At 36.7% G+C, this 20,153-nt stretch overlaps 1 protein-coding gene across 1 annotated transcript in view; it reads left to right on the forward strand.

Annotated features, from left to right (window-relative positions):
• Positions 1 to 20,153, forward strand: part of KCNQ5 (potassium voltage-gated channel subfamily Q member 5) — a 680,699-nt gene that overhangs the window by 544,244 nt on the left and 116,302 nt on the right. The window contains exons 4-5 of the mRNA XM_027852966.1: positions 10,739 to 10,914; positions 11,911 to 12,036. Coding sequence (XP_027708767.1) covers positions 10,739 to 10,914; positions 11,911 to 12,036 — 302 coding nt within the window. The remainder of the gene's footprint in view (positions 1 to 10,738; positions 10,915 to 11,910; positions 12,037 to 20,153) is intronic.

Genomic DNA, 20,153 nt, shown 5'->3' on the forward strand with positions numbered 1-20,153 from the left:
CTTCTTCTTCTTCTTCTTCTTCTTCTTCTTCTTCTTCTTCTTCTTCTCATCTTTACTGGATAATGTCTTACCCAAAAGCTCCTGAGAATCTACTTCATCATTCCTAAGAAAGAAAAGTAGATGCTTTCTCCTAAGATCATCAACTTGCTTTCTCTTCAGGAAGAGCTTCAAATTGGAACTCTTCACCCAAAATCTACAGAGGTCCTTCTTCCTTTCATTTTTCCACTCTCCAGTCTCCTGACCCAGGTCAGATTTCCCTTCTATGTCTTTAGATCCCTTTTTTCTCCACATGAGGCCCTCTTCATTTTTTTGTTTGTTTTAAAGGAGTACGCCATTGTCCCTGAGAACCTACAATGTAGAGAGTTGTTCCTTGAGCCTCTTCACCTTCTCTTCTAGGAATGAAACCAGCTATACTTGGAACAAAGATTGTCCATCACATAGCTATGGCAGAAATACAAACATCACACACTCAAAAGAAAAGGTCATGTTTGACATTTACTGGTATCAGACCATGCTAAATTTCCTTTTTTCAAAATGTCACCCCTTGGCTCTGAGTTAGACTAAGCGAAATCCTTCTTGCTCTTAGTGTCTTATGATATTTGTTCATTTGTAGACTTTGTACATTCCTGGTGAGTTGTCTCTTGGCTTAGCTATACTAATGATAAGAAGCAGTGTTAGTGTAGTAAAAAAAAGAAAACTGAGCTGAGAGTCAGGAGAGCAAGGTTTTAGTCCAGGCCTCACCACTTACTGGATATGTGACCTTGTACAAGTAGCCTTCTCACTTAGGAAATTCCCTCATACCTGTGGCCTTATCATCCTGAACCATCCTCCTGCCCTGAAGCTCCTTTCTCTCAATGATGAGTTCCTTCTACAACCTCCATTTTGTGAAAGGACTCAAAACTTTCATTTCCTCTCCCAGCTCTGATTCTGACTCTTTGGACTTCACCATCCTTGCCACTTTTCAGCTCCTTTTGGTGTTATCTTTCCCTATTCGAATGTAAAGTCTTTAAGGGAAGGAAGGAAACAAAGAAGGAAGAGAGAGAGAGAGGGAGGGAGGAAGAAAGGAAAGAAAGGAGGAAGGAAAGAAAGGAGAATGGAAGGAAGGAAGGAAGGAAGGAAGGAAGGAAGGAAGGAAGGAAGGAAGGAAGGAAGGAAGGAAGGAAGGAAGGAAAGGAGGGAGGGAGGAAGAAAAAAGGAAGGAAGAAAAAAACAAGGAAGAAGGAAGGAAGGAAAGAAGGGAGGGAGGAAGAGAGGGAAGAAAGAAGGAAGGAAGAAAGGAAGGATGGAAAGGGAGAAAAGCATGTATTAAGTGCACGCTACAAGTCAGAAACTGTGTTAATGCTTAGAAAACATTATCTCATTTGATCCTTAAGGGCAAAGACTGAATTTCTTTTCTGCTTGTATTTGTATCCCAGAACCCAGTGCCTAGCACATAGTAAATACTTAATAAATGCTTATTGACTCAACTAGTCACCTAAATTCTAATTGCTCCATTGTCTTCATCTATAACTGTTGTCATTAAACTAGATAATATCTAAATTTTTTTCAATTTTCAAGATGTCTTCCCTTGTCAGCAGAAGATGAGCAGTGCCAAGGTACCATGAGCAGTACCAAGGTACCGGAACCATGACAAAGAATTCTGGCACCTGGTGAAAATTCAATTGAGCAGTAGGGAAAGTAGGGAACAGAGACCCTGGAATGCCCCAAAGCCAGTGTAAAACACCACTTCAACTGATCATAGGTATCCCTCGTGTCACGGTTCTCCAGGCCAGGCAGAATGCCAGTCAGGTACAGTCCCAGCCATATGGAAATGGGCAGCATTTACTGCTATCACATCCTTGGGGAAGAGATGTTCTAGCAATGGAACCCTCAGGAAGTCGGCAGCCAGAACTTAAGGTGTGGAGAAGTACTCATATTTCCCCAGAATGCAAATACTGAGTCCTAAGGGGATATAATTCCTTCCCATGGTGTCCCTTTATGTCTCACAGTCCTTCACTGACACAATGCCACTTGGTACAACTGCAGAGATGGAGTACTACCCCCTCTTCCCCAGTCACCCTGAAGCAAAGCCTCAGGGGCCCTATGTTAGGGCTCCACAGTGTCCTTCTCCAATGTTCAGTTCCCAGACTGATTCAGTTAATAGGAGAGAGAGAGAGACACCATAACAGTTGTAGTTCTGACTTAATGAGGAACCTAACTTTCTTCCATATCCTCAGACTGAACAGAAGACACGGAAACTGGTAACTCTCTCACTGCAAAGTAACCAAACAAAAGCATGCTATGTTGTTGTTTTCTCCACCAGAGCAAGGATTTCACAAGCTTGGAGATAAATACTGAACCTATGACTGAATTCCCAGGTTAGGAAACTCCCTCTTCCCATGAAGATGAGAACCTTCTCTGCAACTTGTAAACTTAGAAAGTTGCCCAAAGCACTGAAAAGTTACATGATTTGCATAGAGGTCACACAGCCAGTAAGTACCAAAGGCATGACTTGAACCCAAGTCTTCCTGGTCCTATGGCTAGCTGTCTCCTGACAATGTCACACTACCTTCCTTACATGCTATAAAACCTGTAAATTATCTTGTGTACTACCACATACCCTCTTTTCCTTGGGCGTGATAAATCAAGAAGTCCCTTCATCAGATTAATTTTATTACAGCTGCATATAGCTTTCCTTTAACCCCAGGATAATCATTATTATCCCAGCAAAACTGGAATTTCTGGCTATCTTAAACAATGCATACTTTGCTCCTTCAAACTATTTTTTCCCCAATGGATCTTTTCGTTCTCTTAATGATTTTTGGCAACTCTTCTCTGAACTCCTTTCAAGCTGTCTTTCCAGCACAGCAGTGGGGGATTTGGAATAGAATACTGCCTTGTTCTGCAACACAATGCCTTAGTGTATATAACCCCAATATCATCTGGTCCTTTGAGGACAAATTTCACTGCAGACATTTAATTGGCTGGCTAATTCCATTCCTATGTATCCCATCTTCCTTTTGATCCGCCCATATTTCTTCAGATTAATGAAGTCTCAGTTTGCTTGGCTGGATCTCTTTCTGTAATTTTCACCTCATAGTTTGGATTGATGCCATTTCCTTAACTGTGCTGGTACTTACAATCCTTCACACTGGGAGAGTTCTCTCCTTGTTTTCCAACATAAATGACTCCAAATCTGAGTCCCTTCAGTTAGAATTCTTGGAAGGTGGATAACAAACAACGTGACATAACTTCAAACATAAGTCTCTAAGAAAAGGCTTAAGTAATTTGGATTACTTTGTCTGGAGAAGAAATCATGGAAGGGTAGAATAATCAAAGCTTTAAGACAAAATATGTGTGTAGTGTGACAGAAAGACTGTTGGACTTGAACATGGTGGTCAAAAGACATGTGCTTAAATCCCAACTTTGCCGCTTGCTAGCTGTTTAGCCAGAAGCCAATCACCTGACCTCCCTGATCTTCAATTTCCCTATCTATAATATGGGAACAGTAACACTTTCCCTGCCTATTAGGCTTGTTATAACAACAACATCAATAATAATAGCTAATGTTTTTATAGCTCCTACTATGTGCAGGCACTGTGCTAAGAGCTTTACAAATACTACCTCATTTGAATCTCTCAATAAACTTGTGAAGTAGGTGCCGTTATTTTCCTCTTTTTTCAACTGAGAAAACTGAGACAGAAAGAGATTGTCACTTACCCAAGGTTACATGACTAATGAGTGTCTGAGAGAGGATCTGAACTCAGGTCTTTCTGACTTCAAGCCAGTGCTCTATCCACTGCACAACCTAGCTGCCTCTCTTACAAAAATCAACCAAAATAATGAGTTTTATAAGCCACAATATAAACGTAAAGGATAGTCTTAACTGTAAGGAAATAATAAGTGCCCTGATTTTCTATTTGATCCAGAACCAAAACAAGATGAAATCAATCAATAACCAACATTTATTAAGCAGCCACTATTTGCCAGGAAAAAAAGGTGCTGTTCAACAGTAAGGAATATTTCCTATGACACTGCAATAAATTACCAAAAGAAGAATCAAAAGAAGTCACCAGATAATCTGGCATATTGAAATTTATCTGTGGCTACTCACTCCAACCCTATACTTAATGTCAATTCTATTACATATACATATGTATTAGGTATTATTAGAAATACAAAAACAAAACAAAATGGATCCCAATTCAATTTAACAGGTATATACTAAGACTTCCTATATATCAGGCACTGTACTAAGCAATAGGAATATAAAATCAAAAAAGAAATGGTCCCTGCCACAGAAGCTGACGTTTTACTGGAAACTATACTGTGTAGTACTCTAATATGTAAATACAAGGTGATTAGAAGAGAGAAGGTGTTGTAATTGGGGAAAGTCAGAAACGACTTAATGTAGGAAATGAAAAGTGAGCTGATTCTTGAAAGAAGTGAAGGATTCCAAGAGATGGAAGGCAAGGAAAGAGTACATTCCACAAATTCAGAAGCATGAGGCCTTTGTGAAAGAGTAAAGATGGAATGCTGAGTTGGGGACAGCTACTAGGCCAAGTTGACTGGCATGTAATGTTCATGAAGGGAAGTGAAATAAGTCTGAAAAGGTATGTCTTCATCGTGGAGGACTTTAAATACCTTTCTGAGCAGCTTCCATTTTATCCTAAAAGCATAAAAGAATTTTGATCAGAGAGTGATGTGATCAGACCTATGCTTTGGGAATATTATTTGGGGAAATTGTTTCAGATTCTCTGGAATCAAGAAGACTAAGAATTTTGCAATAGTCTATACAAGAAGTTGCAAGGGCTTGAACTAAAAGTTGTGTGAGTGGTGAAAAGGGAAACAGTATGCAGGTAGAAGCAATAGGAGTAGCAAATGACTGTAAATGGGAGAGATAAACAAGAGGAAAGAGTCAAGAATGATTGTTTATACCTACTAGCTATCTTCATGGATACAGTCATCCCTTCACTGGAATTTTTGGGTTACCTGGAATTTTTATTTTTCCTAGTTCCATAAAAAGGGATGTTTCTTATAGACAAAATCCCCTTATAATATGACTCCTCTAAGTATTTCATTTCCTAAACACCCTTAGATATTGCCCATAATGGATCTTATTGTTGTTGTTTAGCTGTTTCAGTCATGACCAACTCTTCATGACCCCATTTGTGGTTTTCTTGGCAAAGATACTTGAGTGGTTTGCCACTTTCTCCTCCAGTTCATTTTATAGATGAGAAAACTGAGGCAAATAGAGTTAAGTGACTTAACCAGAGTCACACAGCTAGTGTCTAAGGCTGGATTTGAACTCATGTCTTCCTGACTTCGGTCCCAATGTTCAATTCACTGTGCCACCTAGCTGCCCGTAATAGATTTTACTCATATTTAATTCAGCAGTAGGCAAAATGGAGTAGTGAATAGGGCACTGGACTTGGATTCTAGAAGACCTGGTTTCAATGTAACCTCTCTGTGCCTTAGTTTATTCATTAGTAAAATGAGAGGGTTGAATTACATGACCTCAAAGATCCCGTCCATCTCTAATCATACAAATAATGTTATTGCAAAACTCTAGCATACTCTAAGAATAGGCTTTTTCATTATCCCTATATATTTTTATCATTCACAATCTTATCAAAGTGCTTTTGGAAAAAGTCCTAGAAAATGAAGTGGTACAATAAGTATATTAGTCTCTTTCTTCATCCTCTCTAAACTGCATTGCTTGTACCTAAAAAAATTGCACAGGTGCAAATGTTCCAGATGCTTCCTAGATTGCTTTGAGATATTAACTAGTTATCCCCCTAATTTCCTGATTTTTCTTCTCATTTTTATTTCTCTGGATGTGTGGGACTTTAAAAGTACTCTTCTAAAGCATTAGTTAAGACATCTTCTCAATTATTGACCACTGTGAGTTGTTTTTTCTTGCCTCTAGCCCTTTCCATAGCTGTAAGAGCTCCAGTTGTTTGGGGCATAGGTTTCATTCCTATTTATTCCCCATGCCATTTTCTTTTCCCCATGACTCTTCATTGATGTAACTTACTCTTTTTTGATTTTCCATTTGACTTTTTAGCCCTAATTACCTCTTCTGCTACTGATTTTCTTAATCCATAGATACTTGCCTGTATCCATAGAGGCTGAAAAGAAACATTCACAAAGAAAAAAAAATAGATCCTTCTTTAGCAGAGCATTTTTCTTTTCAAAAGAACTATAATCTATATACTTAAATTTTATAGCCCCTTATTATGTAGTTCACTTTTATACTTTTTCATTGGGGTTTCAGAAAAAGAAAAAAAATCTAACAAAAAATCTACTTCCATACCTTTTTTTTTTTTGGTTGTTCAGCCAGAGAAAGCTTGTGTTACTGGTTTCAAGGGATGTTATTATGGGACAAATCTTATTCCAGAGCCTGAGGTGACTCCTGGACTATTTCCTCAGCAGTTCCTATCTCCTCGCTGGCTGCTTGCTCCACGGGACTTTAGTGATGTACAAGTTGGGATGTTTGCAGAAACTGAAGGATGAGGGTCCACAGAAGCAGTAGAATTTGGAAAGCAGTAGCTTATGGGCACATTAGGGAAGGGACTTAGATGGCAAAAGGGCTCTTATGTATTTCATCTACTTGATGTGACCAGGAAGAAGGACCATAGCCCAGTGTTCACACTTCATTAGATCCTCACCACTTTCTTTTTCAAGTGAATGAACAAAGGAAGAAAGAGAAAATACCTTCTGCTGCCTCCTTCCCTAAATAGCCTTGCTGATGATTTAGACAAAGAGAAAAGAGAAAGGCAAGGTAGAGCAGATGAGGTTCATGAAAATTTGAAGGACTGGAGACACAATATGTTCGTCCTTTCAGCATAATCTCTAAAATGAGATTAGGTTTCTTTCATTGGTTCTAATTCTTCTTTACAACATGACTAATGTGAAAATAGGTTTAATATGAATGTATATATTGAGCCTATATTGATTTACATGCCATGTTGGGGAAGGCGGAGGGGAGAGATGGGGAGAAAATTTGGAACTCAAAATCTTATGGAAGTGAATGTTGAAAGCTAAAAATAAATAATTTTTTTGGTGAGGCATTTGGGGTTAAGCGACTTGCCCAGACTCACACAGCTAGTGAGTATTATGTGTCTGAGGCCGTATTTGAACTCAGGTCCTCCTGACTCCAGGGCCAGTGCTCTATCCATGGTGCCACCTAGCTGCCCCCCAAATAAATTTATTTTAAAAATAAAATAAAATGAGGTTGAAATAGATCTTCTCTAAGAACCCTTTAACATTCTTTTATGAATGATCTTATCACTCTTCCTTTCATGAGGTTCTCATGTGTTTAAATTCTACTATGAAGATGAGCAAATTCATTCACTTTAGCTTCTATCCTAATATAAGTCACATTCCAGAACTTCATGATTTTCATTTTTATACATTTCACTAAGAGGTTGCTATGATACTTTTCTTCACAGCAGTTCTCAGCTCCTAATATCTAACTGATTCTTTTGTAAAACTTCTGTTATTTTGGATGAAAAGCCAGTGTGGTAAAGTAGAAAAAACATTGGATCTGACATCAGAGAATCTGGGTTCAAATCTTGGCTCTGACACCATCTGTGTGACTTTGGGCAACTTCCCTAGACTTTTTTATTTCCTGATATGAAAAAAATGAGGAAGTTGGCCTAGATCTCTGAAGTCCCTTACAATTTTGAATCTATGGTCCAATCTATGACAATTCCCTGAACCATTAATGAAATATAGAAAAACAGCTTAACCTCTGTTAGTAGTTTTATTGCCCTCTGTTAAACAAGAATAAAACCTTATAAATCATCTTGTCCAACTCCCTAATTTTGTGTACAAGAAAGCTACAACCCAGAGAAGGGAAATGAGTTGTCCAAGGTCACACTGGTGGTAAATATTAGAGCCAGTATTTAAATATAGGGCTCCTGACTTCAAACTAAGACTTCTTTCCATTCCACCATCTTGCCTCATCAGAAGAGAAGGGAAACTGAGCATTTCCAAATGAAACCACACTAGTGAGACTCAATTCCTGGTGGAATAAAAGGAAACAGATGCCTCCAAATTAAGTCACAGTGGCTTCCAACTTCCAAAGTGTTGTTAGAACAGAAAAACTTCTAGCGGGTTTTGAAAACGAGAAGTCTAATGGGCAACACCGGCATATGAGTGTAACCTAACAAGAAAAATATTCTTTTTCAAGCAACATTCACCATTTCTGCTTTGGTTCCTCATCTATGGTTTAATTTCACTAAACTTTGACTTTCTGTTCTGATCTGAATTACAATGAGATTATTAAATCAGATCTGCTATTACCTTTGCATATTTTGGTGACTTTGAACATTTAGACTGAGTCACTGCATATTTTTTAAAAATTAACTCAAACCTATGACTGTTCCTTTGATTTTCTCCCATACTTTCTGGCTAATGAACTTTGTTTTTATTTTGGTATACTATAAAATGTAGGGTATTTTTAAAATATTCAATATTTAAAATATTTCTATGACTTATGATATTTATAAATATGTATGTATACTTTTTCACCCATTATTCTGTCTCTTATTTTTCAATGCTCTTTCATGACAAAGGCTGCAAAAGCAAGATGCAGAAATGGAAATAATCCTAACTCTGGAATCAATTCAATTCAAAAAATATTTATTAAGCACCTGCTATGTGCCAGGCACTATGCAGAGTTTCAAATCCTAACTTGACTTTTCCATTTAATAGCTTAGTGACCATGGGCAAGTCACTTAACTTCTCTGAACTCTCATGCTCTTGTCTATTAAATGGGATAATAAATCACTACTTATTTCACAGGGCAGTGGAGAAGAAAGTAATATATAAATATAAACTTATTTTCTCTAATATTGCTAATATTTTCATAGAATCATAGAATCCTAAGGGTGTCGTAGTAGATAGACTCTGGCCTTGGAGTTAGGAGGACCTGAGTTCAAATCTGGCCTCAGACACTTGAAACTTACTAGTTACGTGAACCTGGGCAAGTCACTTAGCCCAGATTGCCTCACCAAAAAAAGAATCATAGAATTCTAGAGCTGCAAGTGGATTTTAAGACAGACACATCAATATACCATTGGTGAAGCTGTGAATTAGTCCAGCTATGGCAGAAAGTGATTTTGAATCATGCTAGGAAAGTGATTAAGATATATATCTCCTTTCAAATCCCGTCTGTCATTTACTGCTTGTTGACCCTGGGCAAATTAATTAACTTCTTTGGAGCTCAGTTTCCTCACCTGTAAAATGAGGATGCTAGACTATCAAAAGTGCCCAGAACACACATAGAAAACTGATAGGAGGTGGACCAAAGGCTGGGACCATCCTTAGACACAATGCTTGAGGGCCTACTCACATTTCCTTCTCTTCCCATGAAGAATCTTTCTTCAGTTGCAGCCTCCTGGCCTATACCTAGCACATTCACTTCTCCAAGGAACTATTCATAGAGAAATCTGAAGTATGGCAGAAGGGGACTCTTCCTCCCCTCGCTTGAGCACTGGACCTTTCTCAGTCAGTACCCAGAGGAGGTTTGAGACGAAAAATGAATGTGCATTAATGTAGTTATTAGCCTGGAAAATCATAGAAGGATTCTAAATGTAGTAAGTACCCTGGAAGTCTAACACCGCTTTGGTGTGTGAAAGCCCCGCATGGCATGGTCCACTCAGAGCAGAAAGGGAATTTTATTTGAGGATATTATGGTCAAATTAACTTATGTAAAAAAAAATTTCATGATAGGCTATTCAGCTCCATTTCTTCTACTACGAAGTGCCTGTCCCTTCAGAAAGATTTCGCCATTGAGGATGTTAGATCCAGTTTTATCCTTTATAAGCTATTTTCTTTTTGGTTCACCTTGTTTCCCTAGTTTCAAGGAGCCTATGTATTTTAGAAATTGAAATATGGATATGTAAGACCTAGTAATATGTATAAATGTATTTTATCTGTTGATGTATACATTGCTATTTTTAAAAAATAAACTATGCTGAATACATACATTAATGATTAAGTACACAAGAGTAACCATAGTGATCATATACCATATATGTTAGTGTCTCAACATGGCAATGAAATTCCAGAAGTGACCTTATTTCCCAACAATGTTATTTTAATAAAAATCATTTCTATGATGTCATTTATATATATCTGTAAGGTTTGCAAATCACTTTGTGAATATATCTTATCTGATTCTCCCAACAACCCTTTGAAGTAGATGCTATTATCCCCTATTTTACTGACGAGGAAACTGAGGCAGGCAGAGTTTAAGTGATTTGCCCAGGGTCACATAGCCAGTAAATGTCTGAGGCTGGACTTAAAATCAGGTCTTCCTGCCTCAAGGTCCAGTGCACTATTTACTGAACCACCTAACTGCTACCAGACCTCTAAAAGCTCAAGATGATATATTTATATATAGTATCAATTTTAGTTGAATTGTCTAATCTCATGTAGGTACACACAGATTTATTAGTCAGTTTACTGAAGATTAGATGCTCTATGGTTCTAGTCTGACTGGGGCAAGTGCAAAAGTTCAAGCTTGATTCAGAGCAAAGAATAAAGCCTCTACCTACTGCAACCTTGATTTCCCTCTCTGATGGCATAAATGTCACCTGAGTGATCTCTATACTACAAAGAGATAGGCTGAAGTTCTGATAACTTTGTAGTTAAACCAAAGTAAAAGGACCTGGTCAAAAATGTTTGCTTGAGATCTAAAAATTCTGGAATTATGCCACTAATGGCCACTGTCCCGTGTTTCTTTCAGATACCATTGTTCTCATCGCTTCAATAGCAGTTGTTTCTGCAAAAACTCAGGGTAATATTTTTGCAACATCCGCACTCAGAAGTCTTCGTTTCCTACAGATCCTCCGCATGGTGCGTATGGACCGAAGAGGAGGAACTTGGAAATTATTAGGTTCAGTTGTCTATGCTCACAGCAAGGTAAGTTTGTTTTCTGCATCACGGGTCAAGCTTTGTTCAAACATTTCAATGGATACATGGCATAGTGGAAAAGAAGGTTGGGTGTGGAACCACAAGACCTAGGTTCAAATCCCCCTTCAGATATTTTCTGAGTAACTATGGAAAAGCCACCCTCCCAGAGCCTCAGTTTTTCCATCTGTAAAATGGGATAATTATATTTATATATAACGACATCCTGAGGATACTGCAAAGAAAGCATTTTGCAATCCTTAAAGCACAATGTAAATGTGAAATGTCAATTACTTGTTTTTACAATACTTAATTAAATGTAACAAATAAACATATCAGTTTGAATTACAAGTCCTGATGTTAGATGTTGATTGATGCTGGTCAGCTACATATTGGCAGATAATTTTTTTCAAAATTTGATCATAGGGGCAGCTAGGTGGCGCAGTGGATAGAGCACTGGCCCTGAAGTCAGCAGGACCTGAGTTCAAATCCAGCCTCAGACCAAACACTTGACACTAGCTGTGTGACCCTGGGCAAATCACTTAACCCCAATTGCCTAAAAAAGGGAGAAAAAAAAGATCAAAATTTGATCATATACCGACACTATGCATTTGACATGGAAGGCAGGTGCCTTTGTTGATGTAATCTATGCAGCTAAAAATTCTATATCTACAGCCAAATATAAGATTCACTGTGACGTAGTAGACAGGATACGTCATATTGGGGTCCAGACCTTGGGGTCTGGAAAACCTAGGTTCAAATCCTCCATTTAACATCTACTACCTGTGTATGTGACTCTGGGCAAATCACAACTTATTATTGCCTCAGGAGAAGACCTAGCACTTATCTACTAAGTCGTAAGTTGATGATGTTCTACATTGGTGGAGGGCGTTCCCATACCAGGAGTTTGTCATAATCATAGATCCCTTCACATGTAACTACATATATATGTATATTTTCTTTTTTTATCTTTCCTATTTAAAATTCTTTCATTCCTTTTATACCCAGGAATTAATCACAGCTTGGTACATAGGATTTTTGGTTCTTATTTTTTCATCTTTCCTTGTCTACCTGGTGGAAAAGGATGCAAATAAACAGTTTTCTACTTATGCAGATGCTCTCTGGTGGGGCACAGTAAGTATCAAAATAATCATTTGTTTAATCATTGGATGAGTGCTATGCAATGTTACTTGTGAATACTTCTATTGAAAGCCATTAACTTCAGAGAAGCAAGTTTAGCATATGTGTATATATATATATATATGTGTATATATGTATATATATACACACACACACATATATACATATATATATACACATATCATGTTCAGGATTAGTAATTGATACATGAGTGGCATGAAAATAAAGCAAACAAAAGTAAAAAAAATAGAGGTTATAATCTATGAAGTCAACCTATAACCTATAAGAGAATAAAAAGTTAATTTAGTCATGTGAGGTCCTAAAATTCATCAGTAATGTGTAAATACTATAATACTTCAGAAAACTGTTATTCCCTTGGTATGAATATACTCTCTACTTGGTCAGACCTAATATTCTCTATTGCATAATAGATAGTCACCAATCAATAAATAAACATTTCTTAAGTGCCTACTATGTGCCAGGCATTATTCCAGACACTGAAGATACAAAGACAATAATAAAACAGTTGCCATCCTCAAAGATATCACATTTTATTGGGGGAGACAACATGTAAATAAATAAATAGAAAAACAGATAGAAAGATAGATGGATGCATGGATGGATAGATGACTGAATGAATACAAAGTATATACAAAAAGTACAACTCATTTTGAGTATTATAAACACTCAAATCAATTACAAAGGATCTATGGAGGAAGATGCTATCTGCCTCCAGAGAAAGAACCATCAGTATAGTATGGTTCTACATATGTATCTGTATGTATACATTGTACACATACATATAAATATTTGCATCCAATGGTCACCATCTCTAAGGTGGGGTGGGAAGGTAGGGAAAAAATATAAAAAATGCATAGCAGAGAATAAAAGAAAATTTAGAAGGAAGCATAGAAAGCAGAGTAGCTTTGAAAACGACGTGCAATATTTATTATATACTTTCTCAACAAAGTAAACAGTGTGAAATGTAAATTCATGGTTTTGTGTTGTACTGTATACATGGAAATGTTCTTTTTTGTCTTTATGTATTGAAGTTCAAAATGAATTTTTAAAAATACAAAGTAAATCTGGAGAGAGAGCACTAGAAGCTGAGAAGATAAGAAATGGCTTTAGAATGTGTCATGTAAGCAGCATTTTGAAGGAAACAAGAAATTCTCAGGGGAATTGAAATGGGAATGAATTTCAGGCATGAAGAACAGCCAGTGCAAAGATGCAGAAATGGGAGCTGGTGGGTCATGTGTGAAGAACAGAAAGAGAGACAGTCTGTCTCAAGTCTCAATTTTTTTGGCCAAAATAATTCATAAAGCACTTGCCACTGTCAACCACCCTTTCCTTCTGTATTCTCTCTCCTCTTTTTTTGTGACACTTTCCTTTTGGTTCTTCCATAGAGTAGTCAAAGCAATTTTCATAAATTGTGGGTGTGATCATGTCACCTTAATTCAAGAATCCCCATGGCTTCCTATACTTTTAAGATCAAAATATAAGCTTCTCTGTTTACCCATCAAAGTCTTTCACAACTTGGCCTGTACCTGCCTTCCCGACCTTATTATGAGGGTCCATGAACTTGGATGGGGGAAAAAATTACATCTTTATCTTCATTGATTTCTAACTAAAATTCAGCATTTCCTTCAGTTATTTAAAAATATGATTCTGAAAGGGGGTTCATAGGCTTGACCAGATGGCCAAAAGAGTCCATAACATAAAGAAAAGTTTGAGAAACCCTACAAAAAAAAACATAACACAGTCTTGAAATGAACCCACAGAAGGAGGGCATAGTATGAAAGATGAACCCATAAAGGAGACTGGGAAGAAGTGTTCATACAGGCAAGAGGAAAGCAGGGTCACAAGACCCCAAAGAGGAAAGAAAATCCTGAGGGAATGAATAGTGAATAGTGTTGCTTCCAGATTTATTATAACCAAGAAAAGTCATCATCCTGTGAACAAGCTGATTGTGAGCCAGTTGCCATGCAATCTATCCCCAGGCTCATTCTCAGAGCCCTCTAGCTTAGCAAGACCTGGTAGATTTTGGCTCTGCTCACTTAGTCTTCAAGAATGATAAGGCATTCCAGAGAAGGAACTGATAGCATCTGAAAACAGACCAAAACATACTATTTTTCACTTTCTTTATTTCTTCCTTTCTTTTTTAATTCTTTATTCCCTTCTTTCTTTGTTTTATTTGACTTTTTTCCACAAAATGACTAATATGGAAATGTTTCACATGATTATATGTGTATAACCTAAAAAAAAGATAAAGCATCAGAGGATTTAGTGAAGGAATTTATTCCTAATGAAATGTGTTAGAAAACTGCTCAAGCTAGGTCTGTAAATCCTGATTTTTTTTTTCTTGCATTCCCTAATAAACTCACAGACTAGGGATATCTTTTTTCCTTTCATTTTTTGCAATGCCAAACTATATTTCTTTGGGCATTACCTTTGTTTAAGAAGGTCAAATAGGAATCATTTTGTGAAAATGTAAAGGATTTTCCATCATCCAAAGCTTCTACAAACTTCTTTGATTCCACAACAAATCCATTACCACACAGCAAACATTTATTCCACAAAGGTGAATTCTCTGGAAAAAATCATTGGTAACTTTTATTGTACCTTAGATTATAGACAAAACAAAAAGAAAAAAGAAAATGAAAAGAAATTGACGTTTCAATACTAGCAGAAGTTTTTCTGCTGGTTGGATCAAAAGACTAAGAGATCTGTTATTCATACACTCGAGTGGATCTGCAGTCTCATCAACTGAAAGTTCCACACAACTATCAGTGTGTCAAAATCAGTTATACTTCACTCAAGCCCCTGGTTGTAAAACAACAATACTTGAATTCTTCATGGATGGATTCATAATCTCATTAGTGTCAGTACTCCCACCCTCTATGCAGATTGAAAGCCCTCAATACCTTTTCATCTCAAGAGATTATTGCCCACATCTTTCTGTCAGTCTTCCATAAAGGATTCCCCCCAATGCCACGGATGGTGTTGTCTGGTCTTTTTTCTATTACATGAAAGGTACAGCATCAGATAGTCTGTTAGATCTCATCTTCATCTCCTGTACGACCCACCCCATTTTCATATATATCATGTTTCTTACTTTTTCCATGACTCTTTCTACATGTCAGTATTATTAACACGTTGCCACCTACTTACATTGATCACACATATTCCTTTGTTCGTTATGTCAACAAAGTCTTTGGCATCGTCAGGTGGTCCCATATCAAAAACTGATATCCTTTCATCAGTAGAAATGACATTAAAGAAGAAACATTATCATGTGCTTTGCTGCTGCACCCTAAGGACCACGTAACCTTTCCATCTGACTCGCAGATGAAATCTTCTGTGTGTGTTGTCTCTCCCATTAGAATGCATGTTCTTTAAAAGCAGGGACTGTCTTACTTTTCCATTTTTATTCCTAGATGGTCCTTGAGGGCATGATCATGATCAGAATTTTACTTGAAGTAGTTTAGAAATGTTCTGGGCCTTGATGTAATTAGTATCTTGGCATCTGTGAATTGGAAAATTTAGAAAAGCTCACCATCTATAAGAAATCTTTCTTCCCATCAGTAGGGAAGCCTTTTATTCAGATTCCATGCAAGACTGAAAATGACTTAAGTGAGCATATGTGTCCCTGTTTTATGCCTTGCTTAATATTGACTCAGTGTGGACTACAAAACGAAATTTTTCTATGGTCTCATCTGCTACAGAATCTTACATGATTTAATATATGAATAGTAGATACATTCTTTGAAGAGAGAATTCAAGACACATTTTGTTGGACTGAATCAGATTTTTTTCAAATCAATAAATAGTAGAGCAGGATCTTATGTTTTCTTCATTTTAGTCAGTTATATCTTTAGGAAGATATGGTCTGCTATAGAAAACCATGTACAAAAATATCTAGTCCCTTCTCATCCTTCCATCATAAATGCCCTTGACACATGCACAGACTATTTTCTTAAGTGTGTTATACAGATGAATAAGCATGCATACAGTTTGGCAGCTGCTGGCACCTTTTTGGTCACCTTTTTGGATTTCTGTCTTGCTTTATTAAAATCTAATCTGTTATCTTCTCCATTATTTTTAAATTTTTACTCATTAAGATATCTTGAAAATCAATCCTAAGTACCGTTAAAATTGTTTAATCTCCAATACAGATTTCTTTTGTTTGAATATAGTCAGGTCTAGCAACACTTACAGACTTAATCTTCTTAAACATTGTTGTGCTTGTCATTGGGTATTGAGTTGGTAGAGTCCATTTAGTAATGTTGATGAGAAGACAGTATTACAAAAATACCAGCAAGTCTGTTTCTTTTAATGTCTGTTTTAGTTTGTTTGGTTTTTTTCCCCCTCATCTTCCAGTAATATCTGTAAGTATTCTCAGGATGATGTAGCTTAACTGGGTCTCAGTTACTAGTGACTTTACCTTTGTATTTATTTTCTATATTTTGCATTTAAATATTGTGTGCTTATTTTATATATTTCTCTTTTTTAATGAAAAAGAATTTGTTAAGCACTGTGATAGGCACTGGGATTACAATAAGAAAAGCAAGATGGTGCCTCCTCTCCTGGAGCTCACATTCTTTTAGGGGAAGACAACACAACACAACACAACACAGTACACATTTATTAACTGCCTACTATCTGCCAAGCACTGTGCTATGTGCTGGGGATTATTTTATATATTTCTAATATAAACTTATAAATGTATATGTTGTTTCCCCTGATTGAAAAATAAATCCTTAAAGACAGGAATTGCTTTATTTTTGTCGTTATATGCCCAGAACCTAGCACAGAGCTTTCTATATGGTAGGTGCTTAATAAATGCTTATTGCTCTACTGATTTATTAAGAATAGGTTCTTTTTTTCCCCTCAAGTGCTTTTTAATATTTTGTGAAGCAACACTATTTGAATTCTTCCACCATATTCCTCCATAATGTTTTGCAAATGAATTTGTACCTGAAACTAGTGGTGCCTTGAATGCCGTGTCTCTTGACTAAGAAGATCAAGGGATTTATTGGATTAGGTGGTTTCCAATCTCTTAATTTCCTCATCACAGTGATTTTTGCATCGGTGAAACACCTGTAGTAAATGGTATTAGAGTTAATGTCTTTGCTTTTATATATTTCTCGTGGAGGGGGGAGGCAGAATTGAAAGCTTGTTTAAAGAGCTCAGAGCCCAGCTACCATAGTCACATGCAATACCATATTTTTTTTTCTAATTTGATGCTAATTTTTATTTTTGTTCTGAGTAGTTGATGATTATACTACAAAAAGTCATTTTCTGTCTCAGGCTACAGGCAATTTTATTTTTTGTAATGATATTTAATGCTAAAAAAAACAACAACACCCTCTGACTTTCTTCTTGAAAAAAAAAATCCTTCAGAGCTTTTATGTGAGGCCTCTGAATAAATAGTCTAAAAGACTTTTTACCCTTTTCAATTCTTAGACTCAAAGAAAGTTTTCCCACACAGTTGCAGCATCTTTCCTTTGCATCAAAATATATTAAGTATCAAGGTATCTTTTGAGTTAGTTTGGAAGCTCCTGTCACCAGGCAGCTAGGTGGTGCAGTGGATAGAGCACCGGCCCTGAAGTCAGAAGGACCTGCATTCAAATATGGCCTCAGACCAAACACTTGTCACTAACTAGCTGTGTGACCCTGGGCAAGTCACTTAACCCCAATTGCCTTAAAAAAAAAAAAAGAAAAAAGAAAAGGAAGCTCCTGTTGAGTTCATCATGGAATCTCTCTAACAATTTATCCTTTGCAACAAATGTTAGAATATGAGCTTTCACCATTTTCATGTTTCTCTTTACTCATGCTCATTATGAGTGCTATAAGGTAAATGACCAACTGCCCCATTAAGTGATGTTTCTTGTTGCTTTTAGATGCAGAGTGAAATCCATTCTTTTGTTTGCCTGGCTTGTATAGATATAAGAAAGCTTGTATCTATAACTTCATTTTGTTATAGCAAGAATGTCAATATGGATATGGTTCCATTCCTCTGATAACATCTGCATCTATGAGTTGTGGGACAAATATTGTACATTAACAATACCAGAAGTTAAACTAATGTTTATAGATAATTTAGAACTCTATTATCCTTAGCTACTCTCTAAACATCATCCCCTTTTTTCTGCCCCTCTGACACCATCAGCATTGAAGAAGAGCCATTTTGTATTTTTATCTAGTATACACCATCAAAAAAATTAATCACCTAATAATCAATCTTCTGGTGAAGAGCCTCTCTGCAATGATTTAAGGTAACTATCAGATGGCAGACATAGGCTTTCACTAGACCCTTGTGCAAAGCTTATCCAAATTGTGAAGACCTGTCAGAGCTCAAGCTCTGCATAGATAGCATTTTTATTCCAATCAACAGCATTTACTAAGCTCCTATTATGTGTCAGGCACCATACTGAGTACTGAAGATGCAAAAAAGGGCAAAAACAATCCTTGTCCTCAAGAAGCTCACAGTCTAATGAGGAAGGCAACTATATATAAATAGCTACATAGAAGCAACATACAGAGTAGGTAGAAAGTAACCTTATAGAGAAAGACTCTAGTAGCTGGAGTGGACCAGGAAAAGCTTTATGTAGAAGGTGGCTTTTGAGCTGAACCCAAGGTCACTTCCACACCATGATGATACATCACAGTAGGATTTCTGAGAAGGCAGAGTAACAATAGGGATTGTGTGAGTTCCTTGAGAACTAGAACTATCTTTTATCTTTCTTTGTATCCCAGGGCTTAGCACAATACCTGGCACAGAGTTGGAACTTAATAAATGTTTTTTGACTGACTGATTCATAGGATCTGGATTTAGGATTTCATTAGTTCAGGGAACAAAAATCAGAATTATTTAACTCAGGAGTTCTTAACCTGGGGTCTATGAACTTGGATAGAAGATAAATGGATGGGTGGAGAGAAAGAAAGAAATATAGACAGATGGATAAATAGGTAGATAGGTAAATAAATAGATAAATGGATGATAGATAACTATATTTCAATATAGTTGGTTTTCTTTGGCAGCCTATGTATTTATTTTGTACATTTAAATGTATAATAATGTTTTAATTAATATAATGAGCTTTTTTTAATGTTATTCTGAGATGGGGTCCATAAGTGCCTGGAAGGTCCATGACACAGAAAAATTTTAAGAACTCCTGATTTAACTTGAAACTTTTTTTCTTTAAATAACAGAGTGAATAGACATTAGAACATTCCATAACCACAAGCCTTCTGTTAATATAATCATTTCATTTTTTTCTTTAACTTTCTCCCAACCCCCACAACTCCAAACTCACTCAAGCACTAATGGACATTTTGCATTGTACACACACACATACACACAAAGAGAGAGAGAGAAACACATGCACACAAACACACATATAACAAAACAGAAAACCTGAAAGAGGGCAGTCATCTGACAAAATGGTTGCTTAAAATACCTTTTTGTGTACAAGGCAAATGAAAATATATGACTCATGGGAAGATAAACTGTGTAAACTGAGAAAACAGGAGGATTTTCTTGCCAGCAAAAGGGAGACAATTGATTAACCGAACCTTGAAAGCTACAAATTTTTATTCCGTTGGAGTATATTTTCCTTTATTCTTTTTTTAGAGAATTCTAATGTATTTAAATTACTGAAGCACACAAATGAATTCTCACCATTAAAATTCAGTTTCTGGTGGGCTCAACCTAGCAGTCTTTATCCTCCTTTCCTATTAGCATTCCTTTTTTTTCCTCCCTACTAATAAGAATCACTGCATTGTGTGTTAAACAGTATGTGGGAATCTCTTAATATGCCTCTCACTTAGTCACCAGCTTGTTTCTTTTGCCAGAATAACCCACATAGCATTTTCTTAAAAGGTCATATCTGTGACATTCTAAGGGAAGTCAACACGTTTTCATTGATTTGTTTATTTGTAGTGCTGCTATTTTGACTGATGATGGCCCTGTATTTACCAGTATCTTGAATGTGTGTATGTGTGTCTCTTTCTCTTTCTTTCTCTCTCTCTCTCTCTCTCTCTCTCTCTCTCTCTCTCTCTCTCTCTCTCTCTCTCTCTCTCTCTCTCTCTCTCTCTCTCTCTCTCTC

Source organism: Vombatus ursinus, unplaced genomic scaffold (genome assembly GCF_900497805.2).
Source record: "Vombatus ursinus unplaced genomic scaffold, bare-nosed wombat genome assembly UNPS02009835.1, whole genome shotgun sequence".
NCBI classification, from domain to species: Eukaryota; Metazoa; Chordata; class Mammalia; order Diprotodontia; family Vombatidae; genus Vombatus; species Vombatus ursinus.